At 39.4% G+C, this 19,380-nt stretch overlaps 1 protein-coding gene across 5 annotated transcripts in view; it reads right to left on the bottom strand.

Moving 5' to 3' along the window:
* The window catches only part of phf14 (PHD finger protein 14), a 223,041-nt gene that overhangs the window by 140,201 nt on the left and 63,460 nt on the right, over nucleotides 1–19,380 (bottom strand). For all 5 annotated transcript variants that reach the window (XM_078238242.1, XM_078238253.1, XM_078238282.1 and 2 more), the window contains exons 5-7: nucleotides 11,170–11,329; nucleotides 8,040–8,151; nucleotides 5,895–6,032 (exon numbers count right to left, since the gene is read on the bottom strand). In XM_078238242.1, coding sequence (XP_078094368.1) covers nucleotides 5,895–6,032; nucleotides 8,040–8,151; nucleotides 11,170–11,329 — 410 coding nt within the window. The remainder of the gene's footprint in view (nucleotides 1–5,894; nucleotides 6,033–8,039; nucleotides 8,152–11,169; nucleotides 11,330–19,380) is intronic.

Here is a 19,380-nt window from a genome sequence, read left to right as displayed (position 1 = left end):
GGGCTTGGTTATGAGGAGAGATTGGGGAAACTGGGGTTGTTCTCCTTGGAAAGACGGAGGATGAGGGGAGACTTAATAGAGGTGTATAAAATTATGAAAGGCATAGATAGGGTGAACGGTGGGAAGCTTTTCCCCGGGTCAGTGGTGACAGCTATATGAACGGAGTGGGAATGGAAGGATACAAAAGAGTGGTCTAGTTTGGACTAGGGAGCGGCGCAGGCTAATTGTTCTTTGTTTCTCGTTTCAAGGCTTCATTCTATGATCATCTTGCTGGTGCCAGTACAGAGCGAGACTGCGGATAGTTGGGAACCTGTCTCGGGGGCAGGGAATTCAGATGGTGTTCGTGGAAGTGGAAATGAATAGGGTTGGGAAGCATTTTCCGATCAGGGCCAGTGTGATCTCCTGGACTCGTTTCAATCGCCTCAGGAGGTCGGAGAGGAATTTCCCAGATTTTCTTTCCCCATATTGGCCCTGGGGTTTTCACTCTGGGTTTTCGCCTCTCCCTGGAGATCACATGGTCTGGAATGGGGGGGTGGGGGTGAGTTAATAGGTTGTGATGAACAAAGCATCGTAGCTGTGAGGGACAGCTCGGTGGATAGGATATTAGTATGTAGATAGGCTGGAAAATTGGGCGGGGATCCTGGATTCAGGATTCAATCCTGGATCGGGGAGCGGCGCGGGCTTGGAGGGCCGAAGGGCCTGTTCCTGTGCTGTATTGTTCTTTGTTCTTAATTCACCTAATGTACACATCTTGTGAACACTAAGGGGCAATTTAAAATGGCTAATCTACCTAACCTGCACATCTTTGAACTATGGAAGGAAACCGGAGCACCCTGACAAACCCCCACAGACAAAGGGGGAAGTGCAAATTCCACACAGTCATCCAAGGTCAGAATCGAACTCTGGTTCCTGGATTCATGGCCACCAGTTCCTGTGCTCTGGGAATCCAGGCACAATGTACTGAACCCCTCAAACACACACAATTGGCAGAAACTTGCCGTTTGTGCCCGAGGACTTTGCCAGTTTCGTAGGTATGGACTGCTTCAAGCAAAGGGTTCAATTGATGAATTTAAAAGGCTATGGATACTTGGATGCACTGTAGTATGGTGATTACTCATTTACTTGATCTTTTACACTATTTGGCTTGGTTCAGTATAGATTAAGTTTTTATCTGGGCAGAAATCTGGCAGATAAGGGTCTTGATTTTTTTAATAAATTACTTGTGCTCTCCAGCCTAGCAGCATAATCATGGACTTAAAAGCCCCAAGTCTACAGCTGAATCACCACCACTGCACTTCGAACTCTGTTAGTAATTGCATTACTTTTGTCAGCAGCAAGCTGCTAATTTAGGTGCACAGGCCCTGTTGCTAGAATGGCATAGCATCAAAGTCAGTGGCTGAAAGCAAAGACAGTAGCTTTCAGCCATGCCTCCAACAGTGGTGTCACCAAGTAATGTTGACATCTGAGAAGGGGCTTTACAATGTGCAGGGAGGCAGAGGCTACATATGTGCAACTGTTTTGAAGTCAATCTTTGATGTTATTTTCTTTAGTGCCAGTAACTTAATTAATAGCTAGGAAAGGGCCCAGACAGGTGGGTAACTGAGTAAGCTGCTTTACCTGCTGACAATAATGCATTTTTGGCTGTCTTCCTACCCCGCACAGTGTGAAACCACTTCGTATACAAATCGACAATTTGAGTTTGGTGGACAAATAACCAATTTGAAGCTGTTAAAAAGCTAACTTATTTTATCGAAAAAAAATCTGAATGAATGACAAACTTTTCAGCTATCCTCGATTCACTATAGTAAAAAGCTTTATTCCTTTTTATACACTGGCTTCTTGAAATTCTTCTACTTTAAAATTTGTTTTAATTGCTTCAGAGTAAAGAGAAATAAATCACCCTCATCAATAAATTTAGTTCAACCCGAGTATTCAAACCAATGAAACTGAAACCAAATTTGATTTGCTGCAGTGACTAGTACAAGTAAAAAAAAAAGTGTACTTTCTTCCTTTTTAGATTTTTTTAAACTTTAGTCAGACTTGACTTTTCATTCTTTTTTTAAAAAAAAATGAAAAGATTACTAGAAAGTCAAGCCAAAAAAGCTAAGCTGATCTTTTGGTAAACAAAATCAAACTCAAAAACAAATCTGCTTTCAACTCTACTTCAAATAAATTCATTTTGCTCTTGAAGGACAGTTGTTGAAATTGCAATTTCTAGACTTTATATTTGCTTAACAAGGCTACACAGTCAAATGGAGAAAGTAGATTGCATTACAGGTTATTAAAATGTGAGATTATTACATAATATAAGCTATGAAGTCAGCACGAACTGTAACTAATTTCCCCATTTTCTTTCCTGCCTCTTCCATCTTTCACTAGCACGCTGGGTGATTTTTCAAACCTCTCTCTTTATCCATTGTCTAACTTAACTATTTTAATTTCTGTTCGATTGCAGTCCTGTGAAGCACAGATGTTTTATTATTTTAGAGGTGTTATATAAATGGAAGGTATTTTTGGCCTTCAAATAACTTCTCTTGCCATATTATGGCTATCTTCCAATATTAACCACTAAATTTTAATTTTTCAAAAATATATTTGCTCATCATTTACCTTCATACAAATATCAGCATTCGGTCTGTGCTTTAACCCGCCCCTTTTATTTTGCCCTTATTAAGAATCCTGCTTTTCTTCCAGGTTCCAGATGACTTTCACCTACACTCAATATATTACTAGCAAACCCATTATTTCTAGCATTTTCTGTTGTCATTTCAGATTTGCAGCATTTGCAGTTGTTGTTTTATTTACAGAATCAGAAGCTTAGATACAGAAGCTCAACAAGCCCCTAATACTTCAGCTTACTTTTCTTCTGATCCCCTGCCAATTCCCACCAGGAAAAGTGTTGGTTGGACTTTCAATATCCCATCCAATCTTTCAATTTTGACTGAGAATGATCGGAGGTAATGGCCTCAGCTGAAGTTCCCCATCATCTCCACACAACAAATTCCAACCTCAACATTATGCTGATGTATTTTTCTGTTTCCTTTGTCTCTTTTGTGGTACTCAATCTTTTGATGAGAGACCAGCCACTTGTGAATCTAACCCAATGGTCCATCTCCACGATCTTTCTGGATTTCACCTCTGATCTTTCATTTTTCAATCTTCTCTAAAGATTCTCCATGGCAGTGCAATTAAAGTTGCTTAATTCAAATTATTTCATAATCCAATGTTTAGGCACTAAATTCACACACTGCTGTTATTTATGCTCTTAATTCAAATTATTGGACATTCAAACGTTTTAATGAAAAAAGGCATAATTATCAGCAACAGATTGCATCAGCAGTCCAGTCAGTTCACCTCAAACGACTTGCCCATTATTGCCCTCAGCCATTTACTACAGATTTTATGCATGTCTGGGAGGTGGATGTCACTGACAAAGCTAATATTTATTACCTATCCTTAGTATAATGGAATGGTTTACTAGGCTACTTTAGCAACAGCTAAGAATCAAACACAAAAATGTGTGTGGAACTACAGTCAACATTTAGGCCAAACTATGCAAGGACACATGACCATTTTTATGACCTGTCAGTTTCATGGACATTTTACCAATATCAAGTGAATATAGATTCTGAAACTTTCATGGTAGAATTTGAACTCAAATTCTCTGGACTATTACCCCAAGCCTCTAGATTACTAGTCTAGTAACATAACTACTACATTACCAGATCTTTACAGTCATCAGACGCAAAACTGGTCACAACAAGGTTCCAGAGATGAAAGGCCACTCTGATCTCAAGTGGTCAATCGTCTTCAAACACAGAACACAACACCACAACCAAGCTTGAACCTGTCCTCACCAAATATTAACAATATGAACTTTTCAGACATCTCTGAAATATCAAGGAGGAATTAGAACACTTATGGTTTTAAGCCGAGCAACAATGAGGCCAACATCACCTTGTCCTTTTTTAATTCACGTGGGATGTGGGCATTGCTAGCTAGGCCAACATTTATTGACCAGACCTAATTATTCTTCATCGGAGTGGTTTGCTAGGCTATTTATGGATCTGGAGTCTCTAACAGAGAATTGTGAATTCAAATTGCACAGCCTGCCATGGTGGGAATTGAATCCAGGTCTCCAGGATTGCTCTGGGACTCTGGAATACTAGTCCAGTGACAATGCCACTCTGCCACTACCTCCCCTGCTTGAAATCACCTGATTCCACCTAAAATAAGGATAAAGTCCTTCCAATCCTTATGGTTAAGTATTTAAACAGCAGCAATCTACTGACTGATTGATTGGATTTACCACCGATTTATCTGTTTGTTGCTAACATGAAAACTAAAGCATTCTTTGTCTGATAAGTTGGCTTATGTAAATTGTACTAAAAATAAAATTCAAGACTGCCTAGCAAAAAAGTGTTTATGAAAATATCATTGACCGCAATCAAACTACTACCTACTTATTAAATTTATACAGAATGGTGCGAAAGAGGGCAATGTGTGAAAGATGGCAATGAGGGAAAAGAGGCAAGATTGGATCTTGAAATAGTAAATTAGTGTGCTCTATTGACAGACTGAGGGCCATTTAGCCCCATTATTGTCACTCAAGTAGTAAAAATATTTCTACCATACTACAGCATTTTTGAATTCATTTATGGGATTTGGGAGTTTATTGCCTATCCCGAATTGTCCTTGCGATAGTGTGAGTTGCCTTCTTGAACCACTACAGTCCATGTGATGTAGGTACACCCACAATGCTTCTAGAGAGTTTTCAGGATTTTGATCCAGCGAAAGTGATATATTTCCAAGTCAGGATGGTGAGTGGCTTGGAGGGTAACTTCCAGGTAATGATGTGCCCATGTGGCTTCGTTTGGAAGGTGTTGCTTAAGGAGTTACTTCAGTAAATCTCTCAGATGGTACACACTGCTGACACTGTGCATTAGTAGTGGAGGGAGTGAATGTTTGTGGATGGGGTGTCAATCGAGCAGGTCAACGTTAAATGTCATGCGCCCCCCCCCCCCCCCGCCCGTGTTGGACATGTTACTTACCACTTGCCAGTCCAAGCCTGGATACTTTCCAGGTCTTGCTGGATTTGTACATTGACTGTTTCAGCTATATACAATTTACCCCAAGTCCAATGATGAACCATTGATTTTCAAATTTACAACTTGATATAATAAAATTCAAGAAATCTTTGGCTTAATGAGGATAGCTATCTTTAAAAGAAGCAAACATGGCTGTTAGCATTCATGTAATGATTTGCTGAATGTACGTATGCGCAAGCACACATGCCGGTGAGTGCATTCAAATTAAACAGCGCACATCAAAGAGCAGCCAATAAAATAGAAAACACAAAATTGCTGAATTTCAAGAGTCCTTGAATTGACTTTACATTTAAGACTTGTTACTAAACATCTGTTCTAATTTTGAAATGTCCTTTGACAAACGCAAGTTAATATCTATAATACATGCTTTGCTAACAACATTAAACGTAAAAGAAAAATCACCAGCATGAGTGGTAAACAGTTAACAGTAACAGTAACTGAAACAAGGGTATTAGTTTATGGTTGTTGTTCATTCCCCATTTATTAAAAATGCATTTTAAAAGAAACTGTAATGCTTGTTAATTACATGTAATAGAATGGATGCTCCCTCAACTTTTATTTCTTTTTCAGACTTTAAGCCATTTTACTTTGACAATCCCAACTAAGATAAATAGGGTGATAAATAGGTAGCATCTTCATTAGACTCTTTGAAATGGCATTTATTTAAACATAGCTAACAGACAAGAAACCTTTATTATCTTGGAAGCAAGTCATCATGCAAGCATTAACTTTCAGTTATTCAAGGACAGGAAAAGTGGGAAGCAGGAGTTGTGAATGTGGGTTCACCTCTTCAGCAGCTGCTTCAGAAAGTAGCCCTTCTCTCTGAGCACAGGTTACGTGGAAATAAGCTCGGCACATACCAGCATCACAGCTTATGCATACTCCAGTTCGAGCAAATCGTATATCTTCACATAAACTGCACTCCTATCAAGCAAGAGAAGAAAATCAGTACCCAAGTCTTCTAAGCACTGTAGCGTAACCAAACTTGAATGATTAAACAGAAATCATGTGCCAAGCATGCACATGAAAATACTGTCATGATTTTGTAGGTTGGAGATCACATAATAACACACACTTTCGGTACCATATCCAAGTTCTCGGAACTGCAGCATTCTTGCCAATGTGAAGCAAAATTTTAAATTACTTAACACTAACCCACCCAACCACATCTGTAGTCCTACAAGAGTCACAGAAAGCAATGATTATAGTGTGTAGAAGTTACATGCCATTGAAGAAAGTTAGGTAGTATATTTTTATTTTGCATATTTTATTCAGTCCCTACAGTGCAGGAGTCCATTCGGCAGAGCATCTTACCCAGGCCCATTCCCCACCCTATCCCCACAACCCCATGCATTTACCCCACTAATCCTCCTAACCGACACATCTTGGAACATTAAGGGGCAATTTAACATGGCCAAACCACCTAACCTGCACATCTTTGGACTGTGGGAGGAAACTGGAGCACCCAGAAGAAGTGCGCGTGCACACAGTCACCCAAGGCTGGAATCGAACCTGGATCGCTGGTGCTGTGATAGTCAAATCTTGAAAATATTGTTGAGTAAATGAGTAAGAATTACTCAATGGGGCTGTGTATGCTGAGAATTATAATACTTGGAGATAGCCAAGAAACTGCGAAGGAACTGGCAGATTGACCATAAACTGCTTCAAGATTCTTCAAGAACATACTCAGACCATTCATTTGGCTATCCATGTTACGAATTGATAAATTGCCTGGTTGCCTGTGAGACGTGACTTGGAATTCAACGAACACCTACACACTGACAACAATATTCTAGTTTGAACTTGTTTGACAATACGATAGCACAAATGAATCTAGAAAGTGACCTTAGATTAAAACTTAGTCACGTCCTAAAGATTATATCAGAGTGTGAAATTAAATATCAATAATTATAAATGCTTTAAGAGCTCAAATCAGTGTTAAAAATTACAGTTTACTTTTGTGATACAAATCCATGCAAACAAGTTCTGCAGAACTCAATAAAGGTTCCAATTGCAGAGTTCTGAATTTACAAGAACAGGTATAGATAAAGCTTGTCCAAACAGCAACCTAAAGGCAGATCAAAATGCTGCTAAGACTGATTAGTGAAATGGAAGATTTCTGCAAGGGGCTGCTCCTCCAATCACAGCCTGTTTCCCTCCCATGGTTGCTACTGAGACTCTCTCACTATTGTGTGACAAGAGTAAAAAAAAAAATCAATCTGGGCTCTCTTACACTACTGAGACACAAGAATATATTCAACTAGGTTGAACTTTTAAGGAGGCCACTAACATAGGAGAGGGATTGTCCATGGATGTTAGTTATATGGACTTCTAGAATAAGTTTCCACACAAGGGTGTCCATGGAATTAAGTTAGCTTTCTGACATTGATGGGAAATTGACCATGTATTTCAGTGGACAGGGTATGGCTAAGTGGTTTCCACCAGCGATCTACTACACTGGGGCTTCAGATTTTCAATATATGCGTGTATTATATACCAAATATGTATTTCAAAGAATTAGATGAAGTATTAGAGAGTGGCCTAATGGCGGGGGGCCCGCGAACCCTCATTTTGTATTGTACATTTCTCACATGTGATTCTACAATTGGACAAGATTTGCTAAATAATCCTCATTGTGTTAAAAATTACATGACAGCCAATTTAATATTGTCAGTTAGGCTGGCAGTGCGGCACTTTTGCGTGTATTTGGCATTTTTCAGGGCAATGCTTGACCAGAGTTGAGCAGCCTTGTTTAAATTTTCCAACCATTAACTGGTGCATTCTCCGTGAACAGGCTTTGGAGAATGCCTTTTTTCAAAAATTAATTTTAATAAGTTTTAATCGGCTTATTCCCGTTCTTTTTTTTATCCCTTCATCAGATGTTCAAAAAATCAAGAACATTTTCATTCTCACACAGATATATAATCTTACCTTAGCACCATATTTTGAATAGTTCATTTCTGTAAGAGTAACAGGACGAAGTTTGTCTATATCTCCAAATGCCACACCAGGTACGTAAAGGGCACAAACTACATGAACCCACCTGAAGAGAAAATGCACAGCAGGCTACTGAGTGTGCTGAGATTACTGAAACCAATAGCACAGGAGGCCATCTGACCTTTTGTGCTTGCGCTGGCACTTTCAAACAGCAGTCATGCTTAGCCCAACACCGCCCCATTTTGAATGTAACCCCACAATTTTCTCATCCGCAAATACCTGTTTTCTTTAAAATTATCTTTGGCACCAGCTTCACATCTAAGTGAAAATATTTTTAAATTCCTCTAGATCTTTCGCCAATGATCTTAGATTGATTTCCTCAGGTCATTGAACCATTCATTGGACAGAATTGGTATTCTCTACTCAATCAAAACTCTCATAATTAAGAAAACCTCTTTGTTCACTACTCAACTTTGCTCATTGGAGATGGCCTAACTTTTCAGCCTCTCTCAATAGCTGAAGTCCTACATCCTTTAAAAAAAACCTCCTCTGTACCCTACTTGTTCTAAAGTAAATCTATAGTTTGATCAAATTGGATTTAATCTTCAAAACATTTGTAAAAATTGAACAAGATGTACAATACAGCCAGTGTAATCCAACTTTAACGCAGGATAAAGTAAGTTTTGCAAAAGCATGCTTTCAGATACATGAACTCCTTCTGGAAGTATAATAAACATTCCAGCTGGTACAATGCTGGTGGTTCTACTACTGATCTCAATGCTTTTGCGTTTGGGAAAAAGAGTGAAATAGGCCATGCTTTTCACTCTTGATCAGCATGGGATGAGGGCAAGGACAGGGTTTGGTTTGGCATAATGTTCCCTGCAAATATCAAGGTTCATATGTGAATGACACCTTGGGCAGGTACTGACAGTCAACAAGTATCTGTGCAGCACACCACAGCAAGAACTAACACTTGTGGAAGAGAAGGGAAAAGAATAAATTTGAGAGATGTTTTGTTATGGTACTATTCCACTGCCATTTAGTAATTTCATATTCAAAATGTAACAAATATGTAATTCCACTGTTAAAATCCATATTTTTTAAACACTCAAAAATGACTACTTTTTACAATTTATTAAACGGAATGAATCAAGATAAATTAGTTAAATAAACTCCATGCCTTCACAGCTTGCTTGTTGCAATAGTGACAAGCATTGGTGGCAGATTCTGAAAGTTTAGACGACAAACTGTAAATAATCAATGTCATTATTTTATAACAGGTAATTTAACATAATCCTTTTTCAACTGAATTTAAGATTGGTGCATTCCCAGATTTGCAGATGAACTCTCGTCACTGCTGTGAAAATCCTTGCGAAAATAAGGAAGAGGACTTGATTGGGACTGCAAGTACACCAATGAGAAAAAGTGGAATGTTGACAGGCAGATGTGGTGAGCATAACATTAGGCGGGCTTCCATTAGCAGGCGCACTTATACTCAGGCTGGTGCGAACACCAAAGGCAGGAAAGTCTGGCTGCATCAGTAGCCATTTTCAGTAAATGCTTGTGATAACATTTCAATTTCAATAAGTTATTTTTCCATTTGCTACTTTGTGCTTTCACTGCATCTTTTTTCCAAGTCTGCAGCCTGCTTTGAACTACCATGTCATTGTGGAAATGAAAGGGTTGGAAATAACTGGAGTTTTCCCCCCTGAACAGTTATTTCTCCTGTCACTTTTCATCGGAGCATGAAATGGGTGTTTAAATTACCACCATTTTGCTCCCAGTGCCTGTTTCTGTGGCAGAATTGCCAAAGTTTACAATATTATCCAGGAGTCACTAGGCATGAAAGATAGATCTTCCTGGCACTGCTGCCAGCACACCAGCAGAAAAATACTTGTATTTGTGCCAGCACTGTCTCATTGCTTTTGGAAGGTTGTTTTGTTCTGAAAGAAAAAACCCCTTTACCTCCTTTGTAAAAGAGATGGAGAAATAAATATTTGAAGCAGGTTTAATTTTGAAATATAGGCAGAGCAAACAGCTGCCAGGTTCCACAATATTATAAAATAGGTATGGCCTTTCGGCAGAAATCTGCAAAATTTTAATACTTAAATATTTTATTAGATTTTGTGGCTATATTAAATGGGGGCTGGGCAGGAGTGATGATGCACAGAGAATTATGCAGAGGGCTGCAGAAAATCCTGAGCATTTGTAGTGCCCAAGATCCCAAAAATTTTGGTTACAGCTCTGCATGCTGAATGACTAACAATAGAAAAGGGTATCCAATAATTCAGGGAAGTTCCAGACAGCAACAGATGGATGAGGTCAGAGGAGAGTGATGGCTTACGATGTATAATCTAAATTTCATAGAAATCATAGAAACCCTACAGTACAGAAAGAGGCCATTCGGCCCATCGGGTCTGCACCGACCACAATCCCACCCAGGCCCTACCCCCATATCCCTACATATTTCCCACTAATTCCTCTAACCTACACATCTCAGGACACTAAGGGCAATTTTTAGCATAGCCAATCAACCTAACCCGCACATCATTGGACTGTGGGAGGAAACCGGAGCACCCGGAGGAAACCCACGCAGACACGAGGAGAATGTGCAAACTCCACACAGACAGTGACCCAAGCCGGGAATCGAACCCAGGTCCCTGGAGCTGTGAAGCAGCAGTGCTAACCACTGTGTATTTGTGCCAGCACTGTCTCATTGCTTTTGGAAGGTTGTTTTGTTCTGAAAGAAAAAACCCCTTTACCTCCTTTGTAAAAGAGATGGAGAAATAAATATTTGAAGCAGGTTTAATTTTGAAATATAGGCAGAGCAAACAGCTCTCCATTTGTACGGTAAATGCAATAACTGATGTAAACAATAGGTAGATTGTGATCAGGTGTCACACATTAAGATGACATGGGAATAAACCTTCAAGAATATATCCAACCAGAGTTGTCAACCCTAATGCTAATGCACAACTATTGGGGCACGCTTCTTATTCTGGGCGTTACAAACTAAAACACAGTTTAATTTGACATTTTTTAAAAACACATGCATTCAGCCCATCAACAACTTTACAAGGCTTGCAATAATTATTGAAGAAATAAATATGAGTGTGAAACAAACCTTCCAGCATCTGTTTCTTTAAAAATTCCATCCACGTTGGGGCACAACTCACAACTAGGCGATGCTCCACATTTACATGCATCACAGAACCAGGGTTCTGTAGAATTTTCAGAGGCAGAACTCATAATGGAATCACTTTCACCATCAACACCATAGCAACCTGCCAGAAAAGAGAACATACATTGCGTGAGAACCAAGTCTTCACCTTGAGTATTTGTCTTTTTAAAAATTCTTTCAGAGGAGCTGAAGTTACTGGTTAGGCCAGCAATTACTGCCCATTCCTTTTTTCCTTCGAGAAGGTGGTGGTGAGCTACCTTCTTGAGCTGCTGCCACCAAGTGATGTAGTATACCGACAATGCTATTTAAAGTTAGAAGTTTATTAGTCACAAGTAGGCTTACATTCCAGACAGCAACAGATGGATGAGGTCAGAGGAGAGTGATGGCTTACGACGTATAATCTAAATTTGCAAGGCAAATGCAATAACTGATGTAAACAACAGGTAAATTGTGATCAGGTGTCACACATTAAGAGGACATGGGAACAAACCTTCAAGAATATATCCAACCAGAGTTGTCAACTCTAACTGCAATGAAGTTACTGTGAAAATCCCCTAGTCACCACACTCCGGCGCCTGTTAGAGAGGAAGTTCAGGACTTTGACTCAGCGAGTGAAGGAACAATTATATAGTCCCAAGTCAGGATGGCGTGTTGGTTGGTGGGGAACTTGTGTATGGTGGTATTCCCATGCATCTGCTGTTCTTGCCCTTCTTGGTGGTAGTGGTTGCGAGTTTGGAAGGAGTCTGGTTAGTTGCTGCAGTGCATCTTGTAGATGATACATACTGCTGCCATTGTGTGTAGGTAGGTGGTGGGAGTGAATGTTTGAGGGTGGTGGATGGGCTGACTTGAGACTAGGTGAATGGTATATGCAATTAATAGCACTGGCTGGTGATTTATTTTAAATTAAAAGCATAAACATCATCCATGTACCATGGAAATTCTTTAGCTACTTTCATTCTGAAAATGAAGTTATCTTAGAACAAAAATGCCAACATCAAAACATTTAGAAAATGAATTTCTCACATTTTCCAGACAATGGGCACAAAAAAAGCATTTTAGGTGATGTAAAAATATTACGAAAGATCACTAAATTACATGCACAATTCATGGATTCAAACAAAATTTTATCTGCCTAATTATTTAAAAGATCCGACTTGCTATCTGAACTCCGATTCTGTAGAATTTCTTAAACATGACAACATAGCAGCTAACTTTGCCATGTTGCACTTCATGATATTGACCTTTGAAAAGGTTTTTGTTTAAAAACTGGAAGTGTGTTACAAGTATCAAAAAAACTACATTAAATCTATCAAATTTCTGGCACTTGGACAGAAGATCTAGTGAATAGTAATAGGGATGCATATCAGAGAGAATTCAGAACACCAACGAAAATTCTACTTTAAATTACATTATTCAACTCTGTCCATTATTCTGTAAAAATTGCATGAGTGACCATATATACTTCATTTATACACCTTGACCCTGCATTTAATTTTACTTTTCAAAAAAAAATACACATCAAGATGGTATTCAGAATAATAAATCAGAGGCATGTATCACAGCCTGGAGTTTCTATTCGATTGGGCTGGGCTTTGTCAATGAAATTCAGCTGAAATCAGTACAGATGATCACTGAATATCAAGAGCAGTTTGCATTCAGCATAACTCACGTTTCTGCATCCTTTGGGTCATTTAAAAAAAAAACAGCTTGTTGGACTTAGGTCCTGCTCACAAAACCGGCCACACTCAGGATAAATTAATCATTGGGGAGGGGGTTGGTTTCTGCTAAACTGCATTCATTTGCTGGCTTTCAGAGAGGCTTTCAAAATTAAGCTAGTTCTTTTGAGAACAAGAACACTGAAATGCACATTTTAAAAGCTTACATGTGATGTTTCTTCTAATTTACTAAGAAAGTACAAATAATTAGAAAATAGTGTTTTTAAAAAGTGCACTTCAGTAATTTAAAATTAGAATGATCAGAAGTGCTTGATTGACACTGATTAAAATGCTTATTTTTGTGATAATCCCATTTTAAACTGTTTTGATTAAACTTCAAAACACTGAAATATGTAAAATGGGAATTGTTTGAAAGCAAATGATTTTTAAAATTACATTTTAATATGCTGTCAGACTGGATGCTCAGCAAAAGCAAAAAGGCTTAAACAAAAACACAGTTCCCTCATGATTAGCATCACTGGAGTGGGGAAGAAAAATATAGCTGCACTTGAAGTCAGTCACTATTTTGGTTTTTTTGTTCTAAGATTTACTATCTTTGTACCCTGGGAAACGTACTCCGAACCTAAGAAAATATTATTAGGACCAATTATGCTTTGGTCAACATGCAGGCTGGAAGTTATAAAGTGACACCTGTAAATAGAACTGACTTTTTAAAAATCCTGCACAAGAAATATATAAACAAATATACATGCAGTTGTGATTAGAGCTGCTTCTCCGTTCACAGATTCTCTCTCTCCCCCTTGCAAAGGTACTCCAGCTCCTTCAATCACAGGTTCCCTCTCTCCCAATCTTGTTGCTCCTTCAAAGACAGAATCTGTGATTGGAAGAACAGCAAGCACTGGAGAGAGGGAAGCCAAAAAGGTGATGGACCCGGAGGATGAATAAAGGCTAAGGATATGAAATTGAGACATATTATATAGCACTGTCAATCAATCCAGCAATGTGTCTCAAATGTGAAAACTAAAACCACAATACCCAAATCTTCTATAATTCAAAATTATCTGAGGAAATCATTGTGTAAATTATTTAAAAATGCAAAGGCAATCTAAATGACTAAGAATTAACAGATCCATTGTCCAAAAATTCACAGCACTATGGGCAAACCAAATTCAATTATAAAACATTTAATTTTTTTTAAAAGCACTATTTTAAAGGTCTCTCATTTCTGATACCACTCAGGAATGTTAAATAATTTCCCAGTTTCCATCTTTATATGTCATTCAACACATTTTCTGTCAACTGTGCATCAGGCAGGAAATGGGTGCGATAACCTAACCATGCACTACAACCTGTACCGGAGAAGTTAAGATTGGCAGGAATATCTGAACAAGACTCCAGGTCAATCTTGCTGTGTTCCAATTCCATGTACTGTATAGTGACCTAATATTCCTATTTGAACCACTGCCTTTTGATTCTTTATAGTTTTGAAAATTAATGCTCAGGTTTGAAGAGTAGTAAAAAGAGAAATCATCACGTGTTACTAGAAATGACGCACTGCCCATAGTGGTCTCATTTATATTGGGGAGATCAAATGCACATTGGGTGATAGCTTTGTACAAGACCTCCATTTAATCCACAAAAGCAACACTGAGCTTTTGAACTTCCAGTCATGTGGTTTTTTAATTCTTCATCCCACTACGATTGGTTTCTTCAGCTCCTATTACATTCCATTGAAACTCAACATAGGCTGGAGGAAAGGCACCTCACTTCACAACTTTCCAAGCTCAATGTTTGAATGGAACAATTTTAGATGGTAGCTTTTAACGATTATGCGATTTCCATTTACACTTGACCTCAGTCCATTTTTGTTTCTAAACCTGCCCCATTACCATCTCCTCTTGCACCACACTATTATCCCTTTTGTCATTTAATCTCTCTACCCTATGTTCTTTCCCTCCCCACTGAGCTTGACCAGAAGAAATAGAAAAAGGCCATTCAGCCCGTCAAGCCTGCTCCACCATTCGATGGGATCATGGCTGATCCGACATTCCTCACAATCACTTTCTCGCTCTTTTCCTGTAACCCCGAATTCCCTTACCGATCAAAAATCTATCTAACTCAACCTTAAATATACACAAAGACTCTGCTCCCACAGGTCTCTGTGGCAAGGAGTCCCAAAGACACAACACTCAAAATAAATTCCTCTTCATTTCAGTTTTAAATTGGCGTCTCTTTATTCTGAGACTATGCCCTCTGGTCCTAGACTCCCATAAGAGGAAACATCCTCTCAACATTTACCCTGCCAAGCCCCTTAAGATATGTTACAATTTTTCTACATTTCTCATTCTTCTAAATTCCAGTGAATAGAGTCCCAACCTGTTTAACTTGCCCTCTGTACACTTAAAACTGTAATATCTCCAACTTTCTGGTGCAAGGTCATCAACCAAAATGCTAACTGCTTCTCTCTCTCAAATGGTGCCTGACCTGAGTATTTCCAACATTTCCAGTTTTATCATAGAATCTATGAAGTGTAAGAGGCCATTCGGCTCATTGAGTCTACACCAACATTCAAAGAGTTTCTTACCGAGGCCCTCCGCTCCACCCTATCCCCATAACCCTGTGCATTTGCCATGGCTAATCCACCTAATCTAAATAATTTTGGACCGTGGGAGGAAATCGAAGCACCCGGAGGAACCTGTGCAGACTCAGGGAGAACATGCAAACTCCACACAGTCACCCAAGGCCAGAATTGAACTTGGGTTCCTGTCACTGAGGCAACAATGTTAACTATTGTGCCATCATGCCACTTGGTAAATTTCAAATTGAGCATACATAGTATTTTACAAACTTAGAAACTAGAAGCAGGAGTAAGCCATTTGGCCCTTCGAGCCTGCTCAGCCAATCATTTTGATCACGGCTGATCATCAAATAAAATATCCTGATCCCCCACATCCCTTTAGCCCCAAGAGCTATATCTAATTTCTTTGTGAAATCAGACAATGATTTGGCCTCAACTACATTCTGTGGTAGTGAATTCTATACATTTCCTCCCACCGACCGAAAGATGTGTTGGTTAAGTGCATTGGCCATGCTAAATTCTTCCTCAGTGTATCCGAACAGGTGCCGGAGTGTGGTGACTAGGGGTTTTTCCACAGTGTTAATGTAAGCTTACATGTGACTAATAAACAAACTTTCATTTTAATTGTGGGTGAAGAAATTTCTCCTCACCCCAGTTCTAAAAGGTTTACTCCTTATCCTCAAACTATGATCCCTAGTTCTGGACTCCCCCATTATCACAATGAAGTTACTGTGAAAATCCCCTAGTCGCCACACTCCAGCACCTGTTTGGATACACTGAGGGAGAACTTAGCATGGCCAATTCAGCTAACCTGCACAACTTGTGACTGTGGGAGGAAACCGGAGCACCCGGAGGAAACCCATGCAGACACGGAGAACATGCAAACCCCACACAGACAGTGACCCAAGCCGGGAATCAAACCCGGGTCTCTGGCGCTATGAGGCAGCAGTGCTAACCACTGTGCCACCGGGAACATTCTTTCTGAATCTACCCTGTGTAAGCCTGTTTGAATTTTATAAGTTTCTGAGATCCCCTCTCAATCTTCTAAATTCCAATTAATATAATCCTAACCGACTTAGTTCCTCCTCATATGACAGACCTGCCATCCCAGGAATCAGCTTGATAAACCTTCGCTGTACTCCCTCTATAGCAAGGACATCCTTCCTCAGTTAAGGACATCAAAACTGCACACAATACTCCAGATGCGGCCACACCAATACCCCATACAATTGCAACCAAACATCCCAATCCCTATACTCAAAATCCTCTTGCTATGAAGGCCAGCAGACCATTTGCTTTCTTTATTGCCTGCTGTACCTGTGGGCTTACTTTCAGCGACTGATGCACGAGGACTCCAAGGTCACGTCGAGTATCCACCTCTCTCAATTTACACCCATTCAGGTAATAATCTGTCTTTCCATTATTGCCACTAAAGTGGATACTCTCACATTTATCCGCATTATACTGCATCTGCTATGCAGACGCCCACACACATAGCCTGTCCAAATCACGCTGAAACATCTCTGTATCCTCCTCACAGCTCACCCTCCCACCCAACTTAGTATCATCTGCAAATTTGGAGGCAATACATATAGTTCCCTCTTCCAAATCATTAATACATAATGTGAACAGTTGGGGTCCTAGAATAGATCCCAGCAGAACTCCAACAGTCACTGATTGCCAATAAGAAAAAGACCCTTTAGCTTTTGCAAAATACTACCTACAATTATACACACAAAAGGGGTATATGCCAAAGATTATTACAGAGGCACAGTACAGTCAATATGTCAAGATTACTGAGATTACAATTGGTGACACTCCTACTACAGGGCATCTATTAAATCTTTGAATGACAACACACACTCCTAAAGACAAATTAATGCAAGAACAGTATTCTCCAAACAAAACCAACTTTACTGGTCTGAAACATATGCATAGTAATTGCATTTACAATTTTAATCAACAATTATGTTGGTTTCTAATATTGTCTTACTCACCCATAAAACAGGTTCATCCCAAATGGTAATGGCAATATTACAAATCATACTGTATGTATTTGCACATAAGAAATTTAGGTCAAGCTGGGGATATTATTTTACAAATTACTTACACCACTGAAACATGACTTTCGGGAACAAGAGGCCCATGCTGGGTTAATACTCCACGCAGGCCTTCTCCCACTCCCAGTACATCTGACCTTACCATTATATTCTATCCCTTTCATCTGTGTGTTTATCTAGCTTCCCCATGAATATCTAGACTTTCAATCATAATTACTCCATGGTAGCAAGTCACACATTCTAACCACACTCTGCAATAATAAGTGTCTACTGGACTTTATTAATTATATTTATGTCCCCAGTATTTAGTATAGAAGTCGCTTCGCAGGATAGGACTTAGCTCACTATGGGGACCACACAACTGTTTTCAAAAAGCTTTTGACAAACTGTCAGACAATTACTGTAAAAGATTTCTTTGGGAATGGAGTATAGATCCTGGGTTGAACAGGAAACTTGTTACATTCTCGTCATTAATGATAGTAGCTCCAAGTGGGGGCATGCCACTTGTGGAATCCCAGTATTAGGACATTTACTTTTCACAATCTATCAATGATCTGGATAAAGACACTGGGGATTACTATCCACATGTTCCCACATAATACTTTTACGATTCCAGTAGGGACCAGGAATGTTAAAGAGAATTCCGAACACAAATAAATTGCGCCATAACACTTCATGTTCTTAAAGCAAAAAACAAATTTTGCTTATATAAAAGCACTTAACCAAAGCAATTATTGCTAACTTAGCATATGCTGTTATAAACTATTTAAGAGCCCAGTTTTACTTTTACCTCCTCCCAAAAGTTTGCTTACTTTATGAAATCCTGAAGATTTATTCATTATTTCTGGGGCCAATGTGAAGGTATGCCACAACCCTCTGGAATTCACTTAATTTCTCATCAGTGTTACAGCTATTCTTGGAAATTTCATAGGGATCCATCTATTTATTGGCTTTTCACTAAACTACCCACGGCCCTGCTTCCTCAACCTTGACCTTGCCTGAGGTGTGGTGATCACCACCAACCAGCTCTCTTCCCTCAGCGGTCATCTGGGACTATGGTGATTTTACCTTGCCTCCAACTTTCTTCAAAACCTAACACCTGTGGACTTCTCAGCTCAAACCTAAGCTTCACTGCATTCTCCAAACAAACTGCTTGTTTTCACTGTGAGGAAGACTATAGATGTCTTCTTCTAACTCCAAGCTAGGCAGATCTTCTAGTCCCTTTTTTCCATCAGCAACTAAGGGAGCTGCAACCTACATAAGTCTAAATATGCAACTCTCTTCTGTGAGAACACCCAAATATATTAAACAAAGAACCTTCTAATCCCCACAGCCCATCTCTTTGGCAACATGGCATACTTGGGATCATCCAAACAGAAATGTATTTTTTTAAATATTTGTTCATGGAATTTGATCCATCCAGTTTGATCCATCAACTGTGAAGGAAAGGCGGTATATTTCCAAGTCAGGATGGTGAGTAATTTGGAGGGGAACTTCCAGTTGGTGGTGTTCCCATGTATCTGTTCTTCTACATGTTAGCAGTCGTGTATTTAGACAGTGCTGTCCAAGAAATCTTGGTAAGTTCCTGCAGTGCATTCTTGTAGATGGTACACACTGCTACCACTATGTGGGGGTAGGGCCTGGGTGGGATTGTGGTCGGTGCAGACTCGATGGGCCGAATGGCCTCCTTCTGCACTGTAGGGTTTCTATGATTTCTATGATTCAGTGGTGGTGGGAATGAATGTTTATGGATGGGCTGGATGCCAATCATATGGGGTGCTTTGTCCTGGATGGTATTGAGCTTTGAGTGCTATTAGAACTGCAGTGATCCAGCGAAGTG

This window comes from Mustelus asterias, chromosome 2 (assembly GCF_964213995.1).
Source record: "Mustelus asterias chromosome 2, sMusAst1.hap1.1, whole genome shotgun sequence".
Taxonomy (NCBI): domain Eukaryota; kingdom Metazoa; phylum Chordata; class Chondrichthyes; order Carcharhiniformes; family Triakidae; genus Mustelus; species Mustelus asterias.
Note: the sequence above shows the minus strand (reverse complement) of the source record. Positions and strands in the feature narration are given on the sequence as shown.